This window comes from Pteropus medius, unplaced genomic scaffold (assembly GCF_902729225.1).
Source record: "Pteropus medius unplaced genomic scaffold, Ma_sr-lr_union100, whole genome shotgun sequence".
Taxonomy (NCBI): Eukaryota; Metazoa; Chordata; class Mammalia; order Chiroptera; family Pteropodidae; genus Pteropus; species Pteropus medius.
The window spans coordinates 9,902,459-9,925,266 of NW_024340701.1; the positions used below are offsets into that span (position 1 = coordinate 9,902,459).

At 35.0% G+C, this 22,808-nt stretch overlaps 1 protein-coding gene and 1 long non-coding RNA gene across 4 annotated transcripts in view; one reads left to right on the plus strand and one right to left on the minus strand.

Annotated features, from left to right (window-relative positions):
* The first annotated feature begins 462 nt into the window (after positions 1–462).
* On the plus strand, positions 463–21,880 carry LOC120621754 (uncharacterized). The gene is made up of 6 exons (XR_005658289.1): positions 463–564; positions 883–965; positions 7,262–7,318; positions 16,797–16,908; positions 20,439–20,500; positions 21,014–21,880. It is a non-coding gene; the product is annotated as an uncharacterized LOC120621754 (long non-coding RNA).
* FYB2 (FYN binding protein 2) overlaps positions 956–22,808 on the minus strand; it is a 104,642-nt gene continuing 82,789 nt past the window's right edge. For all 3 annotated transcript variants that reach the window (XM_039887354.1, XM_039887343.1, XM_039887361.1), the window contains 9 exons: positions 21,810–21,873; positions 20,650–20,748; positions 18,387–18,415; positions 16,923–16,983; positions 9,630–9,713; positions 7,210–7,300; positions 4,005–4,161; positions 3,875–3,908; positions 956–3,565 (listed from right to left, as the gene is read on the minus strand). In XM_039887354.1, coding sequence (XP_039743288.1) covers positions 3,553–3,565; positions 3,875–3,908; positions 4,005–4,161; positions 7,210–7,300; positions 9,630–9,713; positions 16,923–16,983; positions 18,387–18,415; positions 20,650–20,748; positions 21,810–21,873 — 632 coding nt within the window. In that variant the 3' untranslated portion in view covers positions 956–3,552. The remainder of the gene's footprint in view (positions 3,566–3,874; positions 3,909–4,004; positions 4,162–7,209; positions 7,301–9,629; positions 9,714–16,922; positions 16,984–18,386; positions 18,416–20,649; positions 20,749–21,809; positions 21,874–22,808) is intronic.

Consider the following 22,808-nt stretch of genomic DNA (forward strand, 5'->3'; position numbering starts at 1 on the left):
TTAGCTTACAGTTCTGTAACTCAGAATTTCTGTAGGCTTAGCTGGCGTTTCTGCTTCAAATCACACAAAGCCAAAAACAAAAGTGTTGGTAGGGCTGGGCTCTGCAGAATATGTTTCAAGGCTCTTTCAAGTTGTTAGCAGAATTTAGTTCCATGCTGCTGTGGGACTGAGGTCCTGTTTCCTTTCTGGCTCTTGTCTACGGGTCATTTGCAGCTTCTAGAGAGCATCACCATTCCCTGGCCCATGGCTCTCTTCATCTTCAAAGCCTTCAAAGCTCATGCTTCAAATGTTTCCTGCCTCTTCTACTGCATCTGACTAGCTGACTGACTCTTCTGCCCTCCTCTTCTGATTTTAAGGTACTATGCTGTAAGGCTCACATGGATAGGCTCCCTATTTTAAAGTCAACTGGTTAGCAAAACTAACTTTATCTACAAAGCCATATAACATTTACAGGTATACCAACGCATGAAGATCACTGAGGCCAAAATTCTGTGTACCACAGCCATAGAATACAAAGGGAAAGACCTCGAAGACCTCACGCTAACAATAGCTACTGAGAACAGAGTAAGCAACACAGATGTGATCCTATGTCCTACTGATAATGGTAACCTTTCATATTTATATACTTAAAAGCAACTTTTTGAAAAACATTGTGCTCTAGTCATTAATTTGCTTCATCTAAACTTTAAAAAGAATGAATTTGTTTTTATTAGTGAAAATGTTTTTCCTTTATTTCCTAAATTGTGTGGATAATGGTTATTGTAAGAAGTTTGAAGAAGCTGAAAAAAAAGATCATCCTGACCCTGTTGCCCAGAAACAACCATGTCTTAAGAATTTGTCATTTTATATTCATTTTTTTCTTCTTCCTGTTCTTCCACCTAGAATCTGTTTTAAAAGTTCCGAAGATGTGCAGGAGAGGGTCAAGAGAATACTATGTCATCTTGGAAGACCAAGTGTTTCAAGAGGTACTTAAAGGAGGAAGGGAAAGTTTTGTTGGTGTATGTTAACAGGTTGCTGGTGACTTGGCCTGTAAATGAATTTGCATGGCTAGTGTTAGTCTCCTTTAGGGTCAAGTATCCTTTCATGGAAAAGATATCTTTTCATGGAAAATTAAAAGTACAATAGAGTCTCAGTCTTTCCATTGAAACTTTATATGCTAGATTAGAGTTTCTAGGAGACAGATGACATCACCGAAGTCTTAGTTGTAATGTTTACATTAAAGAATCTTGAAATCCATAGTGTGAGAAATTTAGTTTCAGTGCTATTTAAAGAATGGAAGAAATGTGGCTGACAGTGAAATAGAAAAAATCATATCGAGTATGGACCGAATTGATAGAAGCAATTATTTTTCCTAGAAATACATTCCATATCAATAGTAATTAGGTACTAGTTTATTTAAATCAAATGGTTTATACTTTAAAAAGAGAAAAATATTCAGTTTTAAAATTCTATTAAATGTATCTATATAAAGTTAATTATTACATCCTGGCCATTTTTTCAAGTCTTAAGATTTGAATTTCAAAACATAGTTTTGTTTTCAACTTCTTCCAATTTCAGAAAAGGTCAGGTACTAAAATAACATCACTTAGACAGTATTGTATATTAAAATTTTTAGGGCACTTTTACTTATTATATTGCAGGTCGAAACCAACCCTGTGAAGTAGGCAAGGTGAATATTATATGACGAGGAAATTGAGACTCAGAGCTGAGTCATGGAATTAGAACAAGAGGCCCTGTGATGAGATGGAAAGTATATGGGACAAATCTTAGTTCAGATTTAGCTCCACTGCCACTATAAGATTTAAAATACGTCATGTTTTGGTGAGGTGGCAAGAGTAATATATGGTTTACGATTCTCTTTTGTACAGGATTATTGCATGAAAGGTCTCTACTCAACAAATCCCTAAACACTCTCACCTTCTTGCCCGCATGTCTTACTTATCCTCCTCGTCTATAATGCCCACTGTAACAGGTCGGGCCATAGAGTATGGGAGAGGGCTCTGGTTGCCTCATTGCCCTGCTTCTCACTGAGTAGGTAAATTTAATTCAAGGGGATACAAGCAGAAATATATTCCCAAATTTTGGTACCATCCTTAATCTCATCTCCCAAAAAAGCAAAGAGTCATTCCCTAATTCTGTTTCTCTACCTTTGTAATCTAACGGAACTTTAATTGCTGCTGTTTTAAAGTCTAATGCTCTTTTGCCTTTAGTACTTCAAAAATAACTAGTCTAGCACCCATATTGTTATGATTCTTTTCTCTGTAAACATATGGCGTTGCCTTCCTGAAGACCTTTGAATGGTTCCCCATTCTCTAGAGGAAAAAGGCCAAGTGAACTCTGTCACATTCTAGCCCCAACTTACTCCATTCCAGCTCTTGCCATTTCTCACCAGACACAGTGCACTCTGTTTTCTTTGAAGTTCTTCCTAGTCATCAGACAAAACATGGATTTTCCATCTCTGTGCCTTGTCTAGAAAATATACTTGTGACTAAAGACCAAGCTTCAGTGTCACCGTATCTGTAAAACCTTTCTTAATCTTCTGGGCATTTCATTCATATCTATTTCCCCTCATTGGCAAGTGCAATTTGGAACATGAAAAAGAGGATAAAAGAACCTAGAAACTTGAAATAATCTCACAGTATAAAGGATGAGGCCATAGAATAAATTCCATCATAGCCTTGAAGGCCAGAATCACCCTGCTTAATAAACAGTGTACATCATTTAAAAAATAGAATGTTAACAGTTCGGTCTTTAAATTTTTCTTTACTTTCATATAAGTAAAAATACAGATGAATTCTATTATTCGAATAGGTGTTCAGGCACAGACAAAGTAATGACTATTTTGTACAACAGGGTATTTTAAACTGATACAGCATATATATTATTTAAATTTTGTTCAATATACTTAGGCACTTCTTAAAATGATGTTGGATGAATTTAGGAATAAATTACATTCAGCATACTATTCCCCCCCAAAAAACCAATTTTGAGCAGCATTTCGAATCTGATTTTGGTTTTGTGATAATGCAGAACACTTATACCTTGATCTTTTTTTAAAGACTGAGTCATAATCATTTCATAATTATTTTAAGATTATACTTTGAGCATTTAAAAGACCTTGGTTACACCATTTACTTTTCAGAATTAGATTACATTCAATTTAAATGTACAGCATCTTTTAGAAATTATAAACACTCGTGCGCTAATATTAGAAGCAAACTAACCATCTGTACAACTGACTGGGTGCCATATGGCATGATTTCTAACTTTGGACATGGCTCATTAAACAAGTACTCAAATGCTAACACGGTTTCACATTCTCTTGAGCCATCAGTGAAATAGATACTGAAGTGACTTTGAAAAATAACCGTTCAGAAGTAAAACCATCTCAATATAGAGGATTTATTTTGTTTTCTAAGTTTCTAACAAAAGTTTCCACAGACCCATTATCTCATTTTGACATGTAAACTGAAACCCATATGAGGCAGGACTAAGATCTTAGTAGTTCTCAGTTGTGCATCCATACATTTGATGTTGCTCTTCCTAAGGCGATCAACCTTGATGCCTGAGGAAAAAAAGAAAATATATAGGCCAGTAGAGTAGTGAGTAGGAGATTTCTGGGGAATTTCCTGTCCAGTTTAATATTTTTTTGTTACTTTAAGTGTTTATAAGTATGCTTTGTAGAGAAGTTTGATAACATACTCAGGAGACAGAATAATAAAGTCTCTTCCAGAGTAATCCTTATAGAATAGGGTAGTACATACCTAATTTTCAGAATTTTTCCTGAATTTAAATAAATTCAGTAGTCTTTAATGTACACAACATGTTAAGTATTTAGAATTCATGAAATGAAGTACAAAATCAAACCACTTACTTGAAATTTAGATGTTCAATTAGTACATATCCATCTATAGAAACAAAAATCACTATTACTAATCTGAAAGTTAATGCCCTGAGTTTTTTTAAAACAGAGAAATTTTATGGTCACTAAGCCAGTAACTTACATTTGCCTTTAGAATTACGACATATTACTAGGTTTTCTTCAGTGACATCAATGACTTCCAGTTCTTCTCCAGGGGTTATTGGCAAATCATATATTCCATTTCTTGAATTTTTGGAACATGCCACTGCTGTGTTGATGACAGTAATCTCCTTGTCATACTGAAATGAGAGGTTACTAATTAGACTATGCTTGCATCAATTTTATCTTTTTATTATAATAAAATTAATGGAGGACCTCAAAATAAACTCAGGATGCTAGATATTAAGTAATATCTAAAGGAACAGGAATAGCAAGATATTCAGTGAAAGGAAAGTTACTTAAGGAAATACTAAAATGCCACAATCTTATATTTGTTTGGTATGATCATATTTTCAAAGTGTTTTTCACATGCAATATCTAATTGTACTAGAATGAATTCTTGGGAATGAAATGAAACGAAATGAAAAGCCTGGGTATAAATTGAGTACTGTGGATAATACGTTAACTGTTCCAGTAATAAGGTTACTACCAAACCCAGGAAAGGAGAAGTTAAAAAAAAAAAAAAAAAGAGGGAAAGAGAAAAACCTCTTTGTGAAGTGGTTTAGTTTATAACTTTCTTACATACCTAGCATTTCTAGATATGACTCTCCCACCCTTCCTCTCTGGGTGGGCTTATATATTCTCATACATAGCTGTAGAACACATACTTTAAAGTAGGGCTTAGAGGCAGTTCCTACTCTCCTTTTGTGGTCCAAGACAGGTATTTGTGAAAAAAACTAATGAGAAATTCAGTTTCTGATCCCGGGGGCATTTTTTTTCTGCGTGATAAACTAGCTGGCCTGTACATCTACAGGTACATCACCTTCCAATGTATTGAAATCTGTTGATTGAAAATAGTTCCAAATATATTGCTCATAATTACAGATGTATACTTCACCAAATTAGGATGACCAGACATCTCCCTTTGCTCAGGACAATCTTATATTTATGCCTAATGTCTCTATTTACAATTATTATTATAATTAGGTATGCCTCTTTCCATTCTCAGAAGTGTCCTGAATTTGGATGATAAATTATAAGATCACCCTATTCCAAGTGGGATCTGATCTACACAATAGTTTTGCTTTTGCCTAACAAAGTAATAGCTTACTAACTGATTTCTTACCTTTTCCAGGCCATTGTTCACTGTGAATACACAATGACTTCTTAGAATGCAAAAGTTCTAAAAACTTTTCATTGCTTTCAGTATAAGATCCACATTTCTTAGCTTGACATTCAAGCTCCTTTGCATACTATCATTCCTCATGCCCCCATTTCTGTCTGTTATTGAATCCACATTAAGCTATATAATAATCTTGAATATAGCACTTACCTTTCATATTTCCATGCCAACGCTCATGCTATTCTGTCTGAAATACCATTTTTTTCTCTTAACCACCTTGCATCAAGACTTTCACAACTGCCATGTATAATTTATTGTTTTAATTGTACTTTGTATATAGTCCCATTGTAGCATTTAATAAACATTTTGTCTTATAAAATGAAAATGAAAGACATTTCTATTCATCTTTGTACTTCCAGTGCCTGGCACAAATGTACCTGATATTTTGTGATTTGAACTGAATAAAACGGCATACTTTTTCTAATGGTATATCAAGGAAACCCACCACAAGTAATAAGGAAGAATGGAATCATGTACATATGAGGAATAGAATTTCTGTCCCATACAAGACAGGCCAGATGCAGTGGGAGAGAAAAACACTAGATGGAACGTAGGGGTCTTTTCAACAAATAATGGTTGTTACTTGTTTTTCAACTAGTCATGTAAGGTCACAGTTGGCAGCTGATAAATTCATACCACAATTTAATAGTAACCCTAATTGACATTGGTTCAAGCAGGAGTTTTAAGTGATTATGAAGAATTTGTATATATTTCTATTTTAGTTTAGCCTAAAAAACATTTTTGGATGTTTGCAAAGTATTAGGTAGTCCTGTTCTGCTCTGCACATGAATATGAATATAACTCGTCCTCCAGAAGCTCAGTTTAATTGATAAAAGCATAATTACAATAATGTTATTATTTGGTGGTAAGGTAGAGTTTTGCTCAGGTATATAGATATATAGAGGAAGAGGAATTTATTTAATTGGCTAGTTTGAGTTAATATTGGAGTAGAGGAAATTCATCAGCTGGGTCTGGGTAAGTAATCAAGAGCTAGTAAGATGGAGAACAATAGCAAGGTATACCAGACAGCTGGAACAGACAAAGTAAATGCCTAGAGAAGGGAAACAGGATAAGGATGGAGGTGCAGGTTCATTCAAGGGACAGAACTATGAGTAGTTTGTGGCCAAAGCACAAAGTGCAAGGTGAAGAATGGCAGGAAATAAAATCTGAAAGACAAGCAAAAGTCAAGACATGAAGAGCTTTGTATGACATGTTAAGAAGCCCAAACTTTACTCATTTGGCATTGGGAAACTTCTGAAAGATTTTAGGCAGAGTAGTGACTTGGACAAATTTTATGAGCAGTATGCACTCTGTCACAATCCATTGCCTAGCACATGGGAGGTATTCAGTTTTTTAAAAAATAAATTCTTATTTTGACAGCATATGAAATCAAGGGAGGATTGTTTTATTCCAACTAAATTTTTTGGTTTAGTTGGAATTATGGGAAAAGTGTCCATGGACTCTCCATGACAAGATAAGAAGTCAAGGAGCTTCAGATGCTGCTTCATTCATTCAGTTATTGTTCATTTATTTGTTTAGTGATTCATTCATTCACTGAATATTGTGTGACCAGTTTTATGTTGGGAGCTAAGGAGCAAACTTGAGTGAGACAAAGTCTCTCCTTCAAAAGGAACTCAAGAGTTTAGTTCCAAATGTGCTGTGGGCACACACGTTTTAATATAGCTGATCACTGTTGTTGTAATGGATATGTGTATACTAGAATTTTTAAAGTGTCCTGAGGGAGTAACTTTGCCTGGAGAAAAGTTAGAAATAGTGGGTGACATTTGAATGGAGCAATTTAGGATTTTTTCCAGGCAGAGGAAATAGCATTTACAAAGGCATGATAATACAGAAATGCACCTGGAAAAAATAAAAATACCAGCTTTTTAGTCAAAGATCGTGTCTTAATCCCAGAGAGGCAGAGGTGCAACACACTCACAGAATCTTTGAAAACAAGTTTCTAGCCTTTAATATTGTTGATTTTTACCTTCAGAGGAGAACATACCTCAAATCTTTCTCTAAAACGTTTTTCTCTTTCCATTCTTTTTTTTCCTAAGTTTTGCTTCTTGGTTCTGAAGAAATTTCTCGGTGATAAACTGGCAAGAAGAATACAGGTAGGGTTAAATGTACAATAATAAAACTAAGTTTCTAAATCTATGAAGTCAATCTATTTCAGGATAAATTCAGGTATAATTTTTTTGTATGTATAATTTTATGTAAATTTTATTACACATACATTCCCATTAGAGCAGATTGTCATAACTACTGAACAAAGTAAAACCAGTTGTTTTCTCTTACAATTAAAAAATTTTTTGACAGTAAGATAACTTGAAATAACATCTAATTGGTTGAACAATTTAAGTTAAACAACAAACTTCAGATTTAGAAGTATAATTAAGAAAGATGAAACTTAAAGAAATTTATAAATTGTCCTATTCCTTTCAGATTATTTAATGGAAACCAATAAGAGTGAGTAAATGGCTTATATTTTTTGTTGTTCTAAGTTTTCAACTTAATTGAGGAATCAAAAATCCCTGTGCATCGATTAAAGAGCTGCCTGGTTTGCTGAATGATTATGGAGGACAGAATTATGAAATGAAGCAAGTTGCCACAAAATAAATGCAAAAGTTTCAGGACATAAAAGTGGATAACCCTGCAGCAGAGGCTGATTATGCTTTTATTCTCCCTTTTCCTCCCTCCTGGTCTTTTGTGGGTGTTGGCACTACATTTTATTAGTTTTATGAATTAACAAAAGGAAAAAGGTCAAGCAAGTCCTGTCAGTTTTATTCAGAAGTGTCACATATCTGTTTCATTCCATCTAAGAAAGATTACAGCCACTACCAGGCTATGACTACTTCTTGCTTGAAATACCATTTTCCTCTTGCTTTTCCTTTTGCGAATCCACTTGCATACCTACCTCCAGTCATCTTTGTAAAATTTAATCGATCATGTCACTCTCTTGCTTTAAAACTTTCTACTCTCTCTCTACTGCCTATAAGATTAAGTCATATTTCTTAGCATGGTACATAGTACATTTTATATTCTGGCCACAATCTGCCTTTCCAGCCGCCCTTTCCCATCTACATACAAAGTCTACATGGAACATCTGACAAGGTAGGCTGTCATATCCATGCCTTTTTATGTGTCATACCCTTTCCTAATGTCTCTGAAAATTTATCATCTTGATTAATAAAGGGATAATAAAAGTATCAAACTAATATAGAAAACATCACTTATGATAGAATATATTACGGTAGAAACCGTTTAAAATGAAGCTAAGAGTACGTTGAAATCGATACATCAATCTACAGGAGTAGTGAGAGCCTCAACATACGTTTTCAAAAATTTACTCAATTGAGAATAAAAGTAAACTATGTCATTTTGTTATAAGAAATAAAAAAACAACACCAGCAAACTGTTTCCTAAAAAGACATGTATAGTCAGTAAAATTACTAAGAAGTTATTCTTTGGGTGGGTGGGAGGTAAAAAGTTTAACTGTTTCCTCTTTTGGATTTTGTTTTGCTATGCTACACAAAAGAATGAAGTTTAAGGTGGGAAGTGCTTTTCTAGTCTGTGAATACATCTTTCTAACTTGGGAAAAATAAATTACATCAAGTCTAAACTCAAAAAAAGTAAACTTAGGGGAAGGATTATCCTGTTCCAACCTGAGTTTAAATTTGGTATAGACCGATGTCTTATTTTGTTTGGGGTGCCCCTTTAGGACATTTCTAGACAAGTTCCCTAGAGAAGACAGACCACACAGTGTTCCCAGATTTAGACAAGGATTTCCCAAAGACTTTGGTTAAACAGTTTCTCTCAGATACAGCTCCATCTCCTAGTAATTGAGGTGAAGACTGAAGCACACAGCACCAAGTAACTATCTTGAGACAGTAAAAAAATCACCTCTCAACAACTAATGGGAACTTGAATCACATGAGTGAAAGTTAGATTTTGAGTTGATAAAACATTTTTTTTTGTAATTTAACATTAACGTAGTCATAACTAGAATTATATTTTAGGGTAATTGGTCTTACTATATGATATCTAGTTTCTCTTCTCAAAGTTTCATTCAAGTTCAAATTGTTATGTTATTTAAGGTCTGTCTTACAGGGAAAAGCCCGTACAGTTAAGAGAAGACTGGAAGTTTTTCATCGTTTAATAAGGGCTAGCTTGAAATCTTTCCTCACTCCCTATCCACCAAAAGTAGGGATAATGATGATGAAAATAAGGTGTGTGACTCTTTATATTTTCTTATTCTTTGTCTCTTGTAATCCTTTCAACTGTACTATGATTTGGGTGTTATAATTCTCATTTTGTAGATGAGGAACCTGAAAATCAAATTTACTGACATGCCTAAGGTTACACATCTAGTAAGGTATACATTGCAGTAGGTGAGCTGTAATGTAAGCACACCTGTGTACTTACCTTTCTGATTCTTCAGCAGTTTTTTCTTGTTTTTCCTTTGGTACTAAAAACTTGGGCTTCCAAGCTTTTACTTTATCTTCATCTCTGTGGAGGACAGTATTTTTCAGCAAGTAAATTAAGATTGAGCTAAAAACATTTATGGAACCATCAGCACTTTCTGGGCAATTATGTTTTACAAAAAAATTTTAAAGTCATCTAGAAGTATATTTTGATAACCTATGGCAAGGTCAGATAGTAAATATGTTAGGCTTTGCAAGCCTTACCATCTCTATGGTAACACTCAACTCTGCTGTTGAGACTGTATTTATAAAAAAAAGTGGCAGCTGTATTTGGCCCACAGGCTGTAGTTTGCTGACCTTTGATCTTCAGTGATTCAAATTTGAAACCAGAAGCAAGAGATCAACCTGCTTATAATCATACTTCCTCTCCTTTCTAAGCTTCACTTTCTTTGCTTCTAATAGTGAAAAATAATATTAACCTTTACCATGAGAGAAAACTACTCCAACTACTGTTTAACATTAGTAGAAAAGGATTCAGGGAGGGAAGAGGGTATTATAGAAAGAGCTAACACTTTTTGAGCACCTATGTGTTGAGTCTTACTTTGGGCATTTTACATATATTAACTAATTTGTTTTTCACAGTAAGCATTGCAACTGTCTTTTAAGGTAGTCATTCATAAAGTTTTACAAAGGAGGAAATAAATGATCAGAGAACTATCATGGTCACAGAAATAGAGGCTTTAAACCCAGGTGCATTTGACTCTTAAGTTAATGGTCTTTTACCATATGTGCCACTTCAAAACGTTTTTTTCCCAGATATGACAAAATTACCAACATGTCCATCATTAACATGAGCAAGACAGGACTTTACCAACCATTTGTATATCTCTGGTGCTTGCACATTTGAACACTTCAAAAACTTTATAGGGTAAATTATGGCCACAAGGATATATGTCTCAGGAATTTGAGATTTTCAGGGACATTGTGTCACCATTCCCTTTCACACTGTGATCACAAGTATCCAACAGAATATCAAGGACTCAACATTTGACCAGCATTGAAGATGCAGCTTAGGGAAGGCTTTTAAGAAGCCCTCCAGAGCTTGTCGAGGGATCTCCTTCCATCCCTGTCTTCTTTTACTGTCTACTGACTGTGGAGTTTAGAACATGGAGCTCAGCAGTTGCTTTTCTAATTGTCCAGTGGTCACTTGTTTTCTCTCCTCACTTTAGGTTCCCAGAAGATGGGATCCAAACATATAATCCAATGTGTCCGGTGAGCTCAGCACGACGCTAGGCATACAGCAAGCCTTCAAAGAGAACTTGTGCATGGACGTATTTGGAAAGAGCTAGAACTGTGAGGACAGGGAATGGGCAAGGCAAATGCCTATTTGAAAGTTTATTTTCTTTACAGATAAAGCTACATATTTTGAGTATTTAAAAATTTGAAAGCAGTAGAAAAGAGACAAAATAAGCATAATCTGACCTCTCAAAGACATCTGTGTTTACTTCTAAACATTTTCTAAGCCCTTTTAAAAACTGAATTGAGAGTATACTATATACATGATTTTGCATTCTGCTATTTTTCACTTGTCATGGTACAAGCACTTCTCCCTGTGACTGGAAACTAGTATATATTTAGCATATATTTAAATATTTATGATGAGTACTATAATAAGCAAATTATTGGATATTTGGGCAGCTTTAAACATTTTATTTTTGTAAATAGCCCTGAAATAGACATTTCTGTGCATATTTTTTTATGGGTCCTTTATTTTTCACTAGAGCTAGTTGCTTGAAGTGAAATTACTGTGTTAAGTAAAGGGTCTGGGCATTTTAGATACATATTGCCAAATTATTCTTTCAGAAAGATCATACCAGTGTATACCCATGCTAACCATGTGAGCATTAATGTCAACTCATTGTGTCTCTGTTAACTTATTTTAGTTTTTCTAGTGATCTAGTTAGAGAGCTTAATGAATTTGGCAAGATGAGGATTGTTATTGCCATATCACAGGTTAAGAAACTAAGGTTCAGAGAAGTAAGACAACATGCCCAGGTCCCACAGGTGCCAAGTTATAGAAACCATTCAGTGTCCTTTTCAAGATTCCCCTCTTTTCTTCCTTCTCTTGCTGAGTGACTAGGAGATATTCTAATGAACAAAAGGAAATGAAACATAAAGCAGAGGTCTGGATTATCTGTCAACAATTTAATCCTTTGCGGTTTATAGGCTACTCCTCAATCTAACACCTACCAAGACATGACATTCAAACTAGCCAAACTTACAAGAAAAACATTTCTAATTCCAAATCTGCACTTTCCATCAATGTTCTATCTGCTACAAGTGCCTTTAATAATTGGTTTCTCTGAGACCAAAGTATGGAAGATTTACTCTATCACATAAAAAAAAAAAAAAAGAGCTAAGTTACTTGATAAATATCATTTATTCATAAAATTTTCCTTGTGTACCGACCACGTTTTAAGTGCTATATTAGGAACTGGATAATAGAGATAAAGAAGATACGGTTTCTACCAGAGGAATTCACAATTTAATAAAATCCACTTAAGTTCTCCTGAAATATCTTCTCCATTTGTACTCCACTTGTACTACTGTAGAACACATTTTGATCATCTTTCACCTGAGCAATTGTAATAATATTCTAACATATCTACTTATGACCTTCTCTTCAAGGCATTCTATGGGAGGGTTGGATTTCTTTCCTGAAGTGTAGCTATGATTATAGTGTCCTCTTGCGCAGAGTTCTGGACTTCCTCATAGGGCAGCATATTCTGAAAGGGCCTTCCCATTACCAAACCACCATATCCTGGATAAAATTTTTTGTTTTCATTTGTCTTAACAAATTGTTATACTTTATGTTTGAGTGAGCACTACATATAGTGTCCTATTAGCCTCCACTAATCCAGCTGAAACCGGACAGAAAGCCGGTTAGCAATATGTAAGCACAAAAGGCAAGTTTGTCCTGAGGAAAATGCTAGTTATCAGCACCACAGTATTTCAGAAAGTTGAATGTTAGGTCAAGGACAAGGTAGAAGATAAGACAGATTGTCATACTGAATTTTTTTTAAAGGAAGATTCAGTTCTATGCTATTTATATGAGACACAGTGAATGAGAATACGGACAACAGAAACTTAAAGGATCAGAAATGTATAATAGGGAAATACTAACTAAAAGAAAGATCAGTAGTCATATAATTTCTGGGAAATTAGACTCTAAACAAAAAAGAATCACTAGGAGAGAGAGCATAGTGTAAATAGTAAAGAACGGATTAGTCATCCAATTACTTGGGTGTGAATTCTGGTTCTAACACTTACCTGCGTGAGCTTGAACAACTGCACCTCTGCAGTTGTATTAAAACATATCTACCTCACAGGATTGTTGTGTAGACTGTTGTATTAAAACATATCTACCTCACAGGATTGTTGTGTAGACTGAATGCGTTAATACATATTAAATATACAAAACAGTGACTGACCTACATTAAGAGCTATATAAGTATTTTGTTGGTAATAGTATTAGGAATAGAGATGGCTACAACATAAACATTCAATTCACTAGAAGATATTTTAAATTTTGTTTGTAACTAATAGAAGAGCCTCAGAATATGTAAAGCAAAAACTGATAGAACTTTTGGCAGAACATGACCAATATACCATATTTGCTTGAGATTTCAGCCCATTTCTTTCAAATGTTGATAGATCAAGCATTTAAAAATTCATAAATCTATAGATTTTAATAGAGCTAACACATACTTGATTTAAAGGACATAAATTGATCCTTATATCAAAAAGTTAGAGAATTAATATATTTCTAAAGTACACATGGAACATTTACAAAAATTGACCATATTCCAGGCATAAATCATGTCTTAAAACATGTGAAGACACTGATATCAACTACTTTTTCAGACCACAATGCAATAAGGATAGAAACAACACTGGTATCGAATAGAGAGCATGAAAACAGATCTTCAGATATATGGAAACCTCGTGTGACAAAGATGGTATTGTAGATCAATGGAAAAAATAGGGACTATTTAGTTAATTATGCTAGCCCATTTATTTCTATGGAAGAAAATTTAATTAGATCTCTACTACACTATAACTACAAAAAAAAAAAACACACACACACACACACACAAAAAACCAGTTCCAGATCTAAAGTTTAAGTATAAAAGGCAAAACTAACAGTTTTAGAAGAAAATGTAGGAGAATATATGACTTTGAGAAAAAGATCTCTTTAAAAGCAACAATTATAAAGGGTAAATTAATTCAAATACATTAAAATTAAGAATTTCTATTCACCTGAAGACTAGAAAGGAAGTTGAAAAGGCAAGCTACAAAGTGGAAGAAGATACTTGCAGTACATATAACTGACAAGGGAGTTGTATCTAGAATGGCATAAAAATGCTCCTAGCTCTAAATAAGGAAAAGACTAGTAATCCAATAGAAAAACAAGCAAAAGGTATGAGCAGGTCTTCTATAGAAAGCAGACATGAATGGTGAATAAACATATTAAAAGAGATTTATCATTGTTAGTAATGAAGGTAATACAAATTAATACCACAATGAGATAGTATTTTCTACCCACTAAACTGGCAAAATTAAGAATTCTTCCTATTCTCAGTGTTGATGAGAATGTGGATCAGTATTATCCTTATATACCACTAGGGAGAGTGTAAATTGGTACAACCACTTTGGAAAACAAGTTGGCATTTTCTTACAAATTTGTATCCCTTATATAATTTTCATTTTTTCTCCTGTGTGTGTGTATAAAAGATATATATTTCAAAAAATTCTTGCACATATTCACAGGAGACATGAATATTTGTAGCAGCATTATTCATAAATGCAAAAAATTTGAAATTACCCCAATACCTACCAACCAAGAGAATGGCTAAATTGTGGTATATACATATCATGGAATATTATAGAATAATAAAAATGACTGAATTACAGTGGTAAAAGAAAAAAAGGATGGATTTTGAGTTAAAAAAAGTTGCAGAATTCTGTATTCAGCATGATACCATTTTTATATAGTGTTCAAAACCCAAATGAAACTATATTTAATCATGTGCTTGATAATACTGTTTTTCTTTTGAACAGAAAATAAAACACACAATTTAGGAGAACGGTTACCTTAGGGGAATGGCAATGAGATAGGCTGGGGGATGTGCACAAGGTAGAGAAGCCAAGGCATATTCTAGTTCTGAAGTTGAGTGATGGATTCAGAGGGATTTCTTTTGTCATGCTTTACAATTTACATATGTTTCTGATTTTCTTTTGATTTTTATAATTTATTTTTAAGAAAAAGAATTCATTCTTACTCTAATTTGATATTCCAGGGCTCCTCTCCATTTCATGCCAAATTGCATTTCCTGCTTATAACACTCTCTTATGTGATCATTTCTATTTACATAGTTGTTCCCCTCCCCATACCCTCCTTTTCTCTCTTCTTGATCCCCAGTCTCCACCTGTCAAAATGTTACCTATCCTTCCTGCTTCAACTGGGCACGTACTTTTCTGAAACCCTAAATTATGGAAATGGCTGCCTATTCTGAGCTTCCAGATTATTTTGCACTTTTTCTTTTTAGTAGGCCCTTTGTTAACTGATTTAACAAACTACGTTTTGGTATGAAGCCACATAATACAAATTTGAAAGCCACAGTCCAAAGCTCAGGGAGTTTCTACCTAGACAAGGAGATAGGCAAGAAACAAGACCACTACAACTATGAGAAAAATCTTCTGATAAAAAAGGGGTACCTAACATAAATAGATGAGGTCAAAGAGGGCTTCCTGGGGAAAGTAAAATCTGAATTCACCTTTCAATAATGAGAAATAAAATAGATTACCAGGCAAAAAGCATAGCAAAGTGTTATAGGTAGAACCATTCGCTTTTTTTCTTAAATTCTCACCCCTGTATAGAGGCATTCCCCAACTATGTACTCTTCCCAACGTATACATTCTATATTTTCTTTAAAAATATCCAAACAACCAAATTCCAATGTGAAATTAATGAATTTTATGTCTTCCTAAGCAGTTTGTATTTCATTCTGAGAGCAAGGGAAAACCACTAAATATTTTTAAGCTGGTGGATGGTTGGTTTTATGACATGACCACATCTGCACTTCTGAAAGTTTGGAGAATAAACTGAAGTGGACATGAGAAGGCCATTTTGGAAGTTGCTGCAACAGTCTAGCTAAGAAACGACGAGGGCTTGCACTGTGGCTGTGCAGTAGGGATGGAAAGTGGGAGTGTTTTGAGAGTTACTGGGACAGAAGAGGATGCAAGGCAGGAAAGGAATTGTTGAGGACAATGCCCAGGGTTTTGGTTTGGGTAACTGTGTTGAAACAATTACCAACACAGAGATCAGAAGAAACGGGACCATATTTGGATGGGGAGAGTTGAGAGTATTAGTTATGGAATTCTGAGTTTCAAATAGAGTTATTCAGCAGGGTGGAGGAAGGAAATCTGACCCCAATATAAATTTCAATATCATTACTTTAATGGTTATAATTAAAGCCTTAGATGTGGATGAGATCATTCAAGAACATATGAAGATAGACTAGAACTGACATAGGAAATCTTACAACCAAACAGGAGGAACAACAGCTAAAGATGAATAAAAAATAACATGAAAACCTGGGGAAAAGTTAATATTTTTTCCTTCGAAGGATGGCATAATCAACAATTTAAGATATTATAGAGAAGCCAAGTAAAATAAAGACTTAAAGGTATCCACGAGATTTAACAAAGAAGTTAATAGTGACCTTATCAAAAATAAGTTCTCGAGTGTGATAGGAACAGAAGCCCAATTGCAGTGATCTTGGAGTAAAAGGAGGAGACCTGTATTTTCAGCCATTTAGTTGAGAGGGAAAGGACAGATAAGTAGCTAGAGTGGAAGAATCAAGTTTTGGGATACTTTCTTTTTTTGATAGATTATAGTTATTTAGTCTTTGAGAACAGAGGTTCTGTCAGATAGTGCTCACTATCTTCCACATTGCCTTGTACATAACACATGACTAAATAAGTAATTGTGTTGAAATCAGTTTCAATTCTAGATTCAAATATAAGAAACAGATTCTAAAGCTCCAGTGAATTTTTAATCACTTACCACTGTTAGATCACCTGTTATTTTTTTTTCCTTCTTAAGGGAGTACCATAAGTTGACTTCTCATCAAGTATCCAAGGATCTGAAGATGGTACTCTGACCATATTTAACAAAACACCAGGAAATGGGTTAAAAAGCAGGGATGGCCAATAAGGTAAATTGACTTACTTTGACTCTTTTTCATTTATGTTCACGTCATCATGGATAATAACTTCTTGAGACCTAAATTCTAGGATCAAGATAGGATCAAAATAGTCCATAATTAGGTATGGTTTACACAGTCCCTGGCTTCTCAGATTGCACACAATTATTCAGGTGCATCCCCAAGCCGGTTTTATCAAAATCTGATTACAGAATGCAGACGGACTAAAAAGATCAAAGAAAGAAAAGGTTCTCCATTTGGGAAGAAATTCAACTGAGGGTTTAAAAAAATAGATGTCCTAATATCTCAGACACACAATTTGATTTTATACAGATTTCCAGAAATATGAGTTGCTGAAAGGATCATTTTTAGACTAGGTTTCTATCATCTAGAACTGGACAAAGATGTTATATTGCTAAATAGAGGGTGTTTCTTAATTCCTAGGGGAGAAAACAGATTAATAGTTGACTTTTTCCATGATTTTTATTTCAAACCATTGGCAACTGCTCCTTTATAATAATCTTGCATAAAATGGAATCTGACTTAGTATATATTGTACATAATTAGACATGTTCAGTTTAGGATAGTCACATTCCTTGATGCTCTTCACAGAATTCTAGAATATTTAAGTGATTCACCACCTGAATGAGTTTGAGACCTTCTGGCATAATTATTCATAATTCATATTCAGTTATTCATAAGTTTGGATGGGGGGCACAATGCTTACCTATTGTAAGTAGGCTTTTTTTTTTTTTCTTTTAAACGAAGGACCAAGGATATTTTGGGAGACCTATAGTTTTACTGGGTTTATATAATCTTCATTTGTTATTTAGTTTGGCAAACTCATATTTGTGGAATATAATATACATTTGAATTGACAAGTCAGAATAAAAGCAAAGTAGCCACTGTGGCTAGAGCCCATAAACAAAAGCCAACAAACAACAATACAGAGACCTCTTTAATTGACAGTCAACTTACTGAACATACTATATGTCAGGCACTGTGCTAACATGTACATTTGTTTTCATAGCAAAGCAAACAATATATCATTTGACCCATCTTTGATTCAGTTAGTATGTGTGCTGCAATGTGATCATGTTCAAATTATGTCTTAATTAAGGTGATCTGGGTGTCAAATCCTTCAAGAGGCTGTGCGGCATAATGTCAAATACATGAGCTTCAAAATCAGAGCGACTTGAATTCAAATCCCAGATCACTAAAGTAGAGATGTGGGTATGGGAGCCTCCCTAAAATGGGATAACACCTATTTCACTGGGATTTAAGAGGCCTGGTATATAGTAGGCACTTGAGAAAATTTCTCATTTTCCCCAAAGTCAATAATATTATTGTGTAAAATTTCATCCTTGATTTCAATGTATCAGTTTTTCATCAAATACAGAATGCAGGAGGGATTACTACTTCTCTTTACCTGCCCCAGCATATGCCAATACTGAGTAGTTTCGTGCCAGCAGAAAGTGGATATCACTTACCTAAATCAGGCAGTGAAATGGAAAATGCACTGTTGATTGACAAAAGACACATAAGGTTTAAGGAAAAAAAACATATTCAGAATAGCAGATTGATGACTAGGTTTCTTAATACAGAGGCTTCTAGGCAAAGATGTGAAGCAAACGTTTCCTTCAGCTTTGTTCTGATCACTTACCACCCCCTTTCTAAATGAGCTTATTTAGGGCTTGTGACCAGCTATACTCCCTTTTCTAAGCAGACATCCTCAGGCTATTCCACAGCCCTGCCCTTCTCCATCCACAGGATTCTGTTTCAGCCTTCTAACATTCCACATGTCATTCAGATACATACAATGTGGGATAAATATGGTGAGAGAGAACAACCTTCTGGTGACACTGAACCCTGCCTATGAATATATGTAGGCCAAAGGGATGACTTGAGGGGAGAATTCTAGGCTAGGTGGAAATGGAAGATGGTAAATTGCTAAATGTGAAAGGACATTAGGCCCAGGTAGATTGTTTGGTTCTCCTCAAATCTCATGGTTAAGGAGATCACGTGGAAAGAAGTATGATGTAGAAAAAAAAAAAATCCATGCATTTTAAACAATAATATAAGTTCAGTCCTACAGGTATTTTGGGGACACTTGCCAGGCCCATGTGTTCCATGTACAAAACGATCAGACAGAGTTTCTGTACTGAAGTAGCTTGGGATTTAGTGAAGGAGACTAAAGTAAATTAATACAGCACTCGGACAAACATAATCAAGGAATGTCCAAAGGAAGAATACTTTCGAGAAGATCAGCTATCCTTTATGTAAGCCTCAGTTTCTTCATTTCTAAAATCTCAGCACCTATCTTACAGTTACTTTTATACTGGATGAGCATACCTAGGTGAATGTCCCTGGGACAGAGCAGATAGATGCTCAGTGATCCCTGCTGTTAGTTTCTATAACAGAAGTCCCCAATCCCTGGGCCTGTTACTAATCGGGCCACACAGCAGGAGATAAGTGGCAGGTGAGTTAGTGAAACTTCATCTGTATTTGCAGCCACTCCCCAGCACTAGCATCACTGCCTCAGCTCCACCTCAGATCATTATGCATTTGATTCTCACAGGAGCACCGGTTCCTGATGCCAAAGAGGTTAGGGACCGCTGGTCCATGAGACCAGACTGGATGCTGTCAGGACTGTGATATGCAGGATGGAGCAGAAGAAATACATGGTCATTGGAGTCAGAGCATTCTCACCTGGATCCAATTTTTAAGGGACTGTTGGTATCATGCTAATAATTTTTGTCAGAAGCATCTAACCTGCTCAGGCCAGGGTCTGATTTTAGGTCTCATTGACCACTGGAGCCAAACTCCCTTATCTTCGATGGTCAAGACTACAATTTATAAACCCCGTACTCTGCTGGCTCTCTTGGTAGATCTACATCCAACAGACAGTTAGACTTAAAATCACATAACTTTGAGGCTTTGTAATTGAAAGAACTTCAAAGTAGAATAACACAATTCCATGTCAATATATGTAATGACCTTGGGCAAATTATTATACCATTCCTGCCCTCATAAAATGCAGATTTATATGTTTACCTATATACTTATATCTATAGATTAGGGAGAGAAGTACCTCCAGAGACTACCCAGTCTCCCTTTCATTGTAGACAAGAGGACACTTGGGCTGTATGGGTGCACAAAGGAAATGATTTGCCTATGGTTACAGACTCAATAAATGGAAGAGCTGAAACTAGAATCCAAAATCTAGACCTCCTGTCTCTTTCTACTACCACTGAAAGTATTAATTTCCCAAACATTGGCAATTGGCCAGTGTGACCTTGGAGGGTCTTTCCAGGTCTAATACTGAGATACATGGACTTCAGCTGAAAAGTTCGTCTCCCCTCTACACATGTTGCCTTTCTCAAGAGAGACAAATTAGAATAGGAAGTGTAGACAAAACCACTGGAACTTGTAGGGATGAGAAAGCCAAAAAGGACATAATTAATAACATAATGCTTAGTGGTAAGATTAAGACTTTCTCTGTATCCTTGTCTACAACCTTTTCTCAACATTTTTTTCAACAGGGGCTGTCACTTTTTCATTAATATCTGTGGGGATAGTTCACTCGAAACTTGGCAAGAAAGAGGTAGGTAATAACCAGAGCTTTTGGTTTTAGTTTCTGATATCCCCTCCACTGTTTTTGAGAATAGGATGGAGAACATCAAGCTGTGTAACTACCAGGCCAACATCACTAATCCTCTCACACAAAGAAATAAAAACTTTTTTATTTTTTACCTTATGTTTTCTTTTGACTTGGTTTTCTTCATCTTAAATCTATTCTTTTCTTTCTTGAAGAACCTCTGCAGTCTTTTAAGTGTTTCTTTTCCATCTGAACTAAGAGGAATCAGAGAATATAAACACGGCATTTGAGAGAGTAACAGAGATGGAAGGCTGTTGGAGTAAAAAGGATCAGAGGCTTTTGTCTCATTTCTAAAATACATCCCAGTCAAGGAAGAGCAGGGAAATGCCTTGTCAACTTCTGTGCTCTTCTTCTTTGTTTTGATGTCTGTATGAAATAGCACACACCAGTCAGCCATGAAGGGAATTATTATATTTTAATATAAATTTTCACCTACTGCAAATGGTCTCTATTTTGCAGAGTTCACAGAGCAAAGTCTTCCTTTTAGAAGAGATGATCCGGGGAAGCATATTTTACAAACTATACTAGAAATACGTTATAAGAATATCTGGCTCCTGAAATTCACGTCACTGATTTTTAATTTACAGAACGATGTAATACAACAATGGTGATACACTGACTGCTCGGGTGATGAATAAAATTTTTCCAAATACGTTCTTGGTTTTTTTGGGGAGTAGGGAGAGGGAGTAATGTATCCGCATTGTCCTGCTCACCATGGATACCATCTTTTCCCTTCACCCCAAACTTTTTGTTTGTTACCATTGCTGTTTTCCTTTCTACACTGTGCCTCTAATAATTAAACTTAACAAATAATGCCCACTCGAACAAATATTATTCTTGATAACACTGAATTTTTAGATACTAAATTAAGCCCAAATCTCAATGAGTCTTAGTAACTTGCAAAAACACAGATAAATCATAACCGTTGACGTCTTCCTAGAAAAATACTATAGAATTGAAGCAAGTTTTATTGACATTTACTTCTTTCTCACTTATTTTCTAACACGATATCAAAGTCATCTACTCTGGAAGATGGACATTTTCTCAAAAGAGAAAGCAATGTGATTTGAAATTTATAACATGCAATTACAAGTATTCTGTTGATCATCATGAGGTATTAAAATAGCTTATCTCTGTTCTCTTTGCAAATCCTCCCTAAGATGGTGAGGGCAGGCAAAGGAGCCACTTCTTAAACTGGTTTTCTTAGACTAACAGGAAATACCATTAGCTAGGAAGCCAAGAAAGAGAAACTCACTCCATCTTTGAGTAGTTGCTCTTTGTTTTGTAGACATCGTCATACGTTTTTTCACTATTTTCATCTGAAATTAAAAAAAAAGCCAACAAAACCTTTTCATTCATTATAAAAACAGTTCAGATTCATATTTAATAAATATTTATTGGATACCTACCAGGTGCTAGGATAGTTTGATCTTTGTTATTAAGCATTTTTTATTGAAACATGCACATATTTTTATAAGCATATGGTAAAAATAATTAAACCTATGTAAAACTTGATTCCAAGTCTGATCTGATTTGGTCAATGAAAGTTGGTTTATCAACAGATTCTTTCCTTCTACTGCCCCCCTCCCTTGTATATTTAGTATATAATAATCAGAATCTACTAAACATCAGACACTGTTGAATTCTGGGGAAATAATGGAGAACTAATACATCTTGAATAATCTTTCCCTTAATGGCATGGCTTTAGCTTAGCCCAGCACATATGCTTTAGTAGTCACAGATACACTTTGAGTCTACCCTGACGACAGTATTTTCAAGTTCAGAACCTGACTCACGCACAAGGTGTATGGGAGAGTCATTTAACTTCTCTGTGCCTCAGTTTCCATTTTAAAATGAGGATACTGTGTTTAATGATCTCAAGGATAGTTTCTCCATCTAAAATTCTGACATTCTAAGAAGAACAGAAACAATCAGAGTAGGATTTGATTATTCTTCCATTATTTTTTTCATTCATTCATTTGACAAATATTTAAAACAATATATAACATGTGCCAGGCATTATAGTAGGGGCTAGGGAAAACGGTAAGCATAAAGAAGAAAACCATCTAGGAGGGAAGATAGTCATTAATCAAAAAATCACATAAATATATTACAGCTCTGACAAGTGCTATGAAAAGGAGGGCCATGATACTCTGAGACTGTATACCAAAGATCGGATGCGCTGGGAGGATAATGATCGATCTGATATAAGAAAGGTTAGGAGTAACTTAGGCAAAGGGATCCAGGGGAGGAA